Source organism: Parathielavia appendiculata (genome assembly GCF_033297405.1).
Source record: "Parathielavia appendiculata strain CBS 731.68 unplaced genomic scaffold N657scaffold_15, whole genome shotgun sequence".
NCBI classification, from domain to species: domain Eukaryota; kingdom Fungi; phylum Ascomycota; class Sordariomycetes; order Sordariales; family Chaetomiaceae; genus Parathielavia; species Parathielavia appendiculata.
The window spans coordinates 12,390-21,381 of record NW_026944234.1 but is presented as its reverse complement, the minus strand read 5'-3'; the positions used below and the strand labels follow the sequence as shown (position 1 = coordinate 21,381).

The 8,992-nt window shown below is 52.8% G+C and overlaps 3 protein-coding genes across 3 annotated transcripts in view; 1 reads left to right on the top strand and 2 right to left on the bottom strand.

The window, feature by feature from the left end:
- Positions 1–1,079: 1,079 nt before the first annotated feature.
- N657DRAFT_636320 (uncharacterized protein) lies at positions 1,080–1,767 on the bottom strand (the record flags this gene model as incomplete). The annotated part of the gene is made up of 4 exons (XM_062791414.1): positions 1,080–1,130; positions 1,216–1,264; positions 1,479–1,593; positions 1,647–1,767. The coding sequence occupies 4 exons, from the start codon at positions 1,765–1,767 to the stop codon at positions 1,080–1,082; spliced, it is 336 nt and encodes a 111-aa protein (XP_062644359.1).
- Positions 1,768–3,548: 1,781 nt separating this feature from the next.
- On the top strand, positions 3,549–7,914 carry N657DRAFT_658274 (uncharacterized protein; the record flags this gene model as incomplete). The annotated part of the gene is made up of 12 exons (XM_062794879.1): positions 3,549–3,592; positions 3,662–4,022; positions 4,062–4,152; positions 4,209–4,609; positions 4,644–4,838; positions 4,938–5,245; positions 5,281–5,956; positions 6,197–6,410; positions 6,447–6,968; positions 7,124–7,339; positions 7,429–7,685; positions 7,792–7,914. 12 exons carry the CDS (start codon positions 3,549–3,551, stop codon positions 7,912–7,914), a joined length of 3,408 nt encoding a protein of 1,135 aa, XP_062644358.1.
- A 466-nt stretch (positions 7,915–8,380) lies between these two features.
- The window catches only part of N657DRAFT_624682 (uncharacterized protein), a gene marked incomplete at its 5' end in the record, with an annotated part of 2,638 nt that continues 2,026 nt past the window's right edge, over positions 8,381–8,992 (bottom strand). Inside the window, one exon of the mRNA XM_062790724.1 lies at positions 8,381–8,856. Within this exon, the coding sequence (XP_062644357.1) occupies positions 8,529–8,856 (328 nt within the window). The 3' untranslated portion in view covers positions 8,381–8,528. The remainder of the gene's footprint in view (positions 8,857–8,992) is intronic.

Here is an 8,992-nt window from a genome sequence, read left to right as displayed (position 1 = left end):
ATCTTCGTCAAATTCGAACGGCCGTTGCAGCTGTCGGACTTTGCAGCCCGGCCCTTCAATCTCGCAGCAATTGTCGACTTGGGGATGTTGTATATCTCTGCAGCGCGTCGGATACTCAACCTCGGTGTTGATCGAATCGCATTGATCGCGAGAAGAACTCGGTTTTCTGGGAAGCTCTCGGACATTGTTGTGGTAGAGAAAACGCGTCTTGAAGTTGGGTGATTATAGGGAAGGAAAAAGTGTCCCGGTCGATGGGGTGTCCCGCTCGATGGTGGACCACGTTAATGCCTTCTGGTATCACGGAGTTTCACTTGAGGAACCCTAGCTAGCTAATGGACCCCTGTTGGACAGCAACAGTTACAGGCTCGAAAAGGCATAGACAAATCAGGTGATACTGCATCAATTGAGGCATCAATTGAGGTATAAAGATGAAGCTTGAATTTGCTGTCTGAACGGTGTGTCATGTGTGTAACGGCAACGATTACTGCATGCAAGAGGGCGAGCCTCTAAATCAGTAGGTCTATTTTACGAGACAAACAGCTATGCAGGGGAAAAGAGAGATGGGCAGGGCTTCTGAGCCCAATGACCCACAACGATCCTGCAATGCACTGATTGGTCGCATCCACGCCCTCCCAATCAGGGCATGTGACGTCGGAAGCGGGTCGAGCCTCGGAATAAGGTTTCCGCGATCGGAACCGCTGGCACACCTAGCAGAATTGAGTAGTATTGCAGCGCGCTCTGTGCCTCGCTTGTATATTGCTCGTCTCTCACAACGGCTATTACATAAGGTCTGGGAGATACCCAGGTAACTTGAGTGAAGAGACAACTCAATTGACAGATTATGGGCTGATCCCGGGCACTCGAAAAGTTCACATGTTTTAACGGCTCCCACAAAGCGTGTCACCGTGGAATCGTGGCTGTTGGCTTTCCGACACTTGCATGCAGGCTGCGCAATACCGACTTCCTGCATCTCCATCCTTCCTTCTGGCTATTCAGTTATACCCATACTTTGCCTTCCCTTTAGTGCCTCCTGCATCAATTGCCCAGGTGATTGCATAGGTGGTTAGCAGAGTTTGTATCTACATAGATTTAGCCAAAAGATTGGATACACTTTCGTCCTTCCGATCTAGCTAACAACGAATGTAGTTAGATTAAATTTCCTAGTTAATGAATGCTTCCTTTTCAACTGTTCCAACCAGTCACCTCACTACCTACGCTTAGCGACTTTGTATACGCCGTACAGGTGCTGTAGTAGCACGTCGAGCTATATACGGCATGTAACTCTCGTGATGCTTCTTTCAGTGAAATGAATGACATACTGCTCCAGCTGTTTAACAAATACCGGCGACGTCAAGGATGTTCAGAAGACCAGGGACACAGCCAGCACAGGAGCAGAGCTAGTATAGATTCAGCTGAAGGAATGACAACATCGTGCAAAGATATAGAGACCTACCGCAGGCATGTTGTTTTGCACACACCTCGAAATCTCAGGTATGTTTCCATTCACCACACCTTGGATGATGCAAGGGATTGCACCGACAATCGAGAGGCATTGGAACGGGTTACAGCCAGCTGCAATGAGAGACTCAACCACTAAGTAACACGTTAGTCTAGATTAATCAATGCCTCTTTGAAAAAGGACATACAGGCAGGTTCAGACTCGTTCGACTGCCGAGCCTTGACTGGTGTCGGCAGTAGGGTCGGCGGCATAACTGCAGCCATAGACTGGCCGGCGACCGTGAGGGTGGCAAGGAGAGAGAGCCTCATATTCACTGATACCCTTCAAGTTTGTAACTTGTCAAAGTGGGATAATAGCGAAGTATACAGGGAGAAAGCAGGTTGGAAGTGGTGTTGTAGTAAATCGTTGAAGCAGACTTGTGAACGAAAAATGGAAGTGAACCAGACCTATATATCCTCTTGATAACAATTTTGCTAACATCTATCTCAGTACTTCGACCCAAAGGCCATGGTTCTCTCTATCTATGACTATAGCATTGCATCATCTTCCGCTTCCGGGCGGTGGTTACCGGAGAGGGATTTCTGTCTGTGACCATAGTATTGCATCATCATCCGCTTCCCGGTGGTGATACCGGAGGTGGTTTTCCTGTCCGTGACTGTAGTATTGCATCATTACCGCTTCCTGGAGGTGGTTACCGGAGGGAGTTTTTCTGTCTGTGACTGTAGTATTGCATCATCTTCCACTTCCCGGCGGTAGTTACCGGGGGACTTTTTCTGTTCGTTACTAGAGTATTGCATCATCTCTGCTTCTTGGAGGTAGATCCCACAGTAGAGGTTGCCCCAGGAGGTGGTTTCCAGAGGTGTGGAGGAGACCTCGGATAGATACTCCGTGCTTGTGTTCTTAGACAGAGGTACTACATAAGCTAAAAATACAAAACTGCATCGATGCACTAGAGGTAGCTTATATAAGGGCAGTCAAACATCAAGACCTGTTTGATACCTGGTCTCGAGTACATAGGTGTTATATACTATGTCGAGTAAACACACCGGTTAGAAGGGGACCATCCAATTCCCCTCAAGATCGTCACGATGAAGGGTGTTTTCTCAACCGTCTTCTCCTCATTGTCTCTCACCCTCGGAGCGCCGAACCCAAAAGGACAAGGTAAGCAAAACCCTATGCTCCCTCTTAACAAGTTTTAAGACTAACGTGAATCATGATGGTGTTACCGCTAAGCAGCTGAACAACTGCAAGTTGTGTACATAGTGGTCTATAGCATCATCCTGCAAATAAAAAATCTCCTGGGCAAACCGTCACCTGTAATCCAGGTCAGCGCTTCATGTTCGATTCGCACATTGCCACGGTTGTCGCGTCGTTCATGGATGTCTTCTGGTTTTGATACCCCGGCTTTAATCAACGCTGATCTGCAAATGACAGCGGGACGGCGTAGACCCAGTCAAAAAGCAGATCATCGTTTCCTTTAGGGGTTCCACGGTCAGTCAGCTCGACCGGTATAGAGAGTTCTTCACTAAGTACATTTTCACACGGAGTAGTCTATCAGAAATTGGATTGCAGATTAAGCCTTTTCTCGTTCGTACTCCCTATCCACCCTAACCTAGCATGTTATTATTCAGCTTCATGTTTGACCCAATCCCCTGCAACCTCACCACAAGAGGGCTTGTTGATCGAGCTGCCAGGCCTGCTTCCAGAGACATTCGTGCCTATTCTTGAAAATCTTCAGTACATGATGCGAGACGGACATCTCGCTTTCCAACGTTGGATTCTGCCGCCTGCAGACCCCAGAGGGGAGGAAGTGTCCACCGAGGTACCACCGCCGGCGCATGCACGCCAATACGATTTTCGGTTCAGTCTCAAAACCATTATACGGAGCGGGCATCCTGACATCAGCTTCAATCCTGCTCCTGCAGCCCCGGGTGACAGCATTAGTCCAGAAACCCTTGAGGCGGCAACAGGTCTCGATCTCGGACAGTCTCAGAGCTTGATTACAGCCTTAACACGCGAATATGCTCTTATCCAAGGGCCTCCCGGTACCAGAAAATCCCATGTTTGCGTGCAGTTGGTGAGAGTACTGATGGACCACAAAATCGAAGCAGAGCTGGGTCCGCTCCTCGTCATGTAAGTTGCAAATCTCCCAGATGACAGTTTCATGAGGCGGGCAGGAAACTGACGTCTTCAAACACGCAGCTGCTACACGAACCATGCCTTGAACCAGTTTCTGAGGCACCTCCTCGATGTTGGAATTCACAAGATTATTCGAACTGGTGGCCAGAGTCGCGCCGAGGAGCTCGGAGGCAAGAACCTCCGGGTCGTGAACAGGGCCATCGCCAAGACCACCGTCGAAAACCGCATTCTGGGTCAGAGTTATTCATACCTTGAAGAGTGTTTCGAAGTTGCCGAAGCCCGCCTGAAGCCCCTCCACGACGCTCGCAGGGCTCGACTCAGCTGGGACAGCCTCCGACGCTTCTTGCAGCGGCACTACCCAATCATCGCGGGTCAGTTCCAAGCTCAAGATGAGGATGATTTAGTCCTGGTTGGCGGCGACACTGTGACGATTTGGCTGGGAAGATAAAGCGCGAATCTCAAGGGTAAGGAACCTGTTGATGACCCCGACCTCAACGTGGCAGAGCTGGCACTCTGGGCTGAGCAGAACATCAACTCCCTCACGCACAGAGAGCGTTGGGCGCTCGCCGGGAGATTGTTTGCGGAAATGACAGAAATACAAAGCGATGAGGGTTTGAGCCCATTGAGGAAGCCGAAGACTCTCGAGAACGGATTCATGGCATCTACGACGATGTCAACCGTCGGGCTCTGTTACAAGCCGATGTCCTAGGCGTCACAACCACGGGGCTGGCTCAAAATATCAAGATGTTGCGCTGTCTTGGACTCAAAATCATTATCTGCGAGGAGGCAGCTGAAGTGATGGAGCCTCATGTCATATCTGCCCTCATGCCTGGGGTTGAGCACTTCATCCAGATCGGCGACCACCGACATCTTCGGCCGCAGATCCAAACTTACCTAAACTTCAGCTTGGAAACGCCTGTCGGATGCGCGTATCAACTTGACCGCAGTCAATTTGAGCGCCGTGCCGTGGGCGAACCGAATCTTCCGCCGCTGCCGGTGGCACAGCTCAACGTCCAACGGCTGCATGCGACCCAAAATCTTGCAGCTCATCCGAAGGGTGTACCCGAATCTTGAGGATCATGACTGTGTCGAGAACCTTCCATCGGTTGTGGGGATGCGAGACAACCTCTTCTGGCTTACACACAACCACCCCGAAGACTCGAGAGACGATGGTTTCCAAGTCACGTCACACAGCAACCTGTGGGAGGTCGACATGGCAGCGGCGTTGATCCGGCACCTGGTTCGTCAAGGCGAGTACAAGACTACAGACATTGCTCTTCTGACGCCGTACACCGGCCAACTCCGGAAGTTCCGATCGGCCCTCAACAAACACTGTGAGGTCTTCCTTAGCGACCGCAATTTGGACACACTCGCAAAGGAAGAGTCGCGGTCGAAGCCCGAGGAAGAACAGACGGCTGCTGCGGGGCTCAGGAAGGCCGTTGAGAAGAAACAACTTCTGCAGACCATCCGCCTGGCGACCGTTGACAACTTTCAGGGCGAGGTGGCCAAGGTCATCATTGTGTCCTTGGTTCGCAGCAACAACAATCGCAAAGTTGACTTCCTCCGCACCGAGAACCGCATCAACGTGCTGGTCAGCCGGGCTCAACACGGAATGTACCTCACTGGGAACACAAAGACTTACAGAACGTCCCCATATGGGCCGATGTTCACCGCCAATTCAGTGAGAGGAACGCCGTGGGAACGTCCATCGCCCTGCTGTGTCCCCGTCACCCAGATACACCGCTTCTCTGTTCCGAGCTTGAGGACTTCACCATCAAGAGCCCCGACGGCGGCTGCACCCTCATCTGCGACAAGAGGCTTGAGCCCTGCGGCCACAGGTGTCCGGCACGGTGCCACTCCCGGCGCCTTCACGATGCGTTCAACTGCTTGCAACCCTGTCCCAGGATTCGTTCGGCGTGTCAGCACCCGTGCCCAAAGCTCTGTGGTCAGGAACGCGGGCCATGCACTGCTCAGGTCGACGGCGTCAAGTTGCCCTGTAACCATGTCCATGACAAGGTGGAGTGCCACAGTACGTCGCTGTCGTCCGCGATTCAGTGTTCTCGACAAGTCGAGAAAAAGGTACCAGGGTGTGTGCACACTGTCGCTGTGCCATGCTATCAGGATGTTACGTCCAAGTTCTTCCGCTGCCCAGCCCTATGTACCGAGGATCTCAACTGTGGACATCAGTGTCCGGGCACTTGCGGACGATGCAGAGCGCAAGATGACCAAGGCAAAATCAGCTTCCAGCATCAACAGTGCAACACCACGTGCGGGCGGCCGTACGGAGCCTGCGATCACCGTTGTTCAAAGCCCTGTCATGAGGGAACTGGATGCGCGATTTGTTCAAAGAGGTGTGAGGTAACTGTCTACTTTTCAACTTCTGGTCAGGTTGCAAGGGGTCCCTGCTGGAGTCTATCGATCCGTTCCAAAGACAGATGATTCCAAACACTTTTCCTATCCTCTCTCAGTTGTTCTTCTCTCCCTCTTCTCTTTTATCTTCTTCCTCTGTCTCAACATCCATTAGTTGCCCTTCCATTCCCCATTCCAGAATGTCTTGCTTGCGGACCCAGTACTAAATTCACTAATCCGAGAACTCAGGTCGAATGCCCTCAGTCTCGCTGCCACCAAGAATGCCAGAAACCCTGCACGCCCTGCATTAAATCGTGCACCTGGGCTTGCGAACACCAAGGGGCCTGCTCATTGCAATGCGCGGCGCCATGCAACCGTCTGCCCTGCAACAAACGATGTACACTCCAGCTGAGATGCGGCCACCAGCGTCCGAGTTCTGCGGAGAGGAGTGTCCACAAGACGTGTCAGATCTGCTGCACTCGCAAAGACCATTGAGTAGACCTCATGAAGTTCAAGACGTACGGCAAAATCGACCTAAACGACACTCCCATAGCTGTTCTTGGATGTGGCCACTTCTTTACTGGCGAGACCCTCGACGGTCTGGTTGGATTGAACAGCGTTTATATTACCGACAAGCTCGGCAACTACACCGGTCTTCAGGAGCTTTCCGGAGAGTTGACTTCCATTCCCGCTTGGCCGGACTGCCGGGTGCCAATCCGCCAGTTTGCCACCAAACGCTGCAACCGCGTTGTCAACAAGACTGTCCTCGACGCGACCTCAAAGAGATTCTTGGTTGGAGGACGTGAGAAGTTGGCTGAACTCGAGAAGCAGGTAGCAGAAGTCGAGGAACAACTTTCCTCTTCCAGAGAGTCCACAGCTTCGGAGCTGCTGGGCACGACGGCTGCACTCCACCAGCTCGCCAAGAAGCTGGATAGGGAGACGGGAAGGCTGCGAAAGGAGATGAACGCAGAGCATCAACAGACGAAGAAGCTCTTTGACGCAGTCAGGAGCTTCCAACGGCGTGACCGCGAGCTAGCCGCCTTGAAGGACCGGATCAGCAACCTCCATATCTCTCAGCCCACTATCGCGCATCTCCCGAGCCCGGCGGTCCCCCAGCCAGTGTAAGACCGACAGATTACCTTGAATGCCAGCCGCCTACAACTCCGCATCCAAAAGCAATGCTTCGAGACACTTTCACCCTCCTCTCCGAGTGCAAAGGCACACTGACGCCTTCACACGTCCCGGGAGGACCACCAGACAAGCGCAGTGCTCGTTTCCTCCGGCAGTGCAAAGCCCTCATTGCTGGTGCCACCGAGGCCAAACTCCCCCGCCTCGTCATCCCCACCATTCTCTCGTACGCCCGCATCGCCCAACTCGAGGGATGGTACCGCAGTACCGCCGCGCCGTTGCGAGGGCCAACACCACGGAGAGAGGCAGCAATACTACCGCTGGCGAGGGCACTGCCCAGACTGAAGGCTCAGAACAGCAGACGAAAGAAGAGGACACGACCGAAATCGCACGCCGTCTCCTGGTAGACGCAGTGGCAATGTGTGACAGCTTCCCGAGTGGGCAGGACTACCACAGCGAGGTGGACGACACCGTGCGTTTGTTCGAAGGGCCGAGGTACGAGACCGTCACGTCACAGGAGGTCACGGCCATCAAGTCGGCCATGGTTTCGGGCCCAGGCGGGATCGCGACTCACTCGGCGCATTGGTATAAATTTCGCAATGACCATCAGGTACGTCCATCTTCCTAGCTCCGGAACTGTTAGGGTTGCAGAAGATCGTTTGTGAGCGGGGATTGTGCGTGTAGAGAACTGGCACTAACCTGGTGTGTTGTTGCAGTTCGCCATCGGGGAGTGTGGCATGCAGCTCGCGAGATGTCTTGAATGTGGGGAGACCATCGGAGGCCTGGACCCTGAGGCGATGGATAGAACACAGAGGGAGCTGCAGATGGAGATGGCTTGAGTGTGTGTTTCGGTGTGGACGTGGTTTGGGTTGTCGGGGTTTACAAGGACAACCCCATGGTTCGAGACAATGTGTTGGGTGTGCAACTGCTGTGGATGTGTGGATATATCAATTGGTTCACTTGCTTGTAGGAATAGCATGTTCGGGATATCATCAGCGCGTGACTCGTGGGACGTATGCTGTTATCAAACCTGATGTACCCGTACGTCCACCCGGTTTTCTCTGGACCATGCGGGTTCCTGTTCACGAACTCATCATTTCAAAGATGCATATGACGACGGATGATATGGCTCGGAGACAGACGTTCGGATTCATTATGATACCAGTGGCAGGCTGCTCCTCACCAAGAACATACTAAAAATCATCAACACCGCACATGCAGCTGGAACCCGAAACTCAGGTAAGACGAGAACAATGACGACGGATGACAAGAGCCCAATTTATGGGGACTATAACCGAACAACGGGGATAGCCGAGATAGGCATTGGTACAACTAGTATTACCGAGATTGAGCTGTGTAACCTTCTGGTATGATCTTGTTGCTGTTGCTGAAGAATCGTGTAGTCTGCGACAGTGTCATTTACACATATCACAACCTACCTTACCCTGCCCGGTCACCCGCTTTTTGCCTTCCCATTCTGATTCGACCCCTCGACAGCCTCCCTCTTAACCCAAACCTCCCCAATGGGACAGCCCTCATGCTCCACACAAACCCAGTCCCCGATCCCCAGCTCCTTGGGCGCCTTCCTCACCCCGCGCCCGCCGCCCCCGACAATCAGATTGCCCGGCCGGTAATTCTCTTCCGCCTGCATGCGCCGGATAACGCTGCCGTGCACCCTCGCGTTGGCGGGTATGTCGCGCACCTCGCCGCAGGGCAGGGGCCAGCGGATGGGCTTCCAGGAGCCGTCTTCCTGGAGATCCATTCGGCGGAAGGGGAGGTACCTGAATCGGGTGGAGTTAGAACCAAAGACTTAGTTCGGCAGGAAGAGGCAAAGTTGGGGGACGTAAGAAAAGGGGAGGAAGAAAAGGGGAGGAAGAAAAGGGGAGGAAGAAAAGGGGAGGAAGAAAAGGGGAGGAA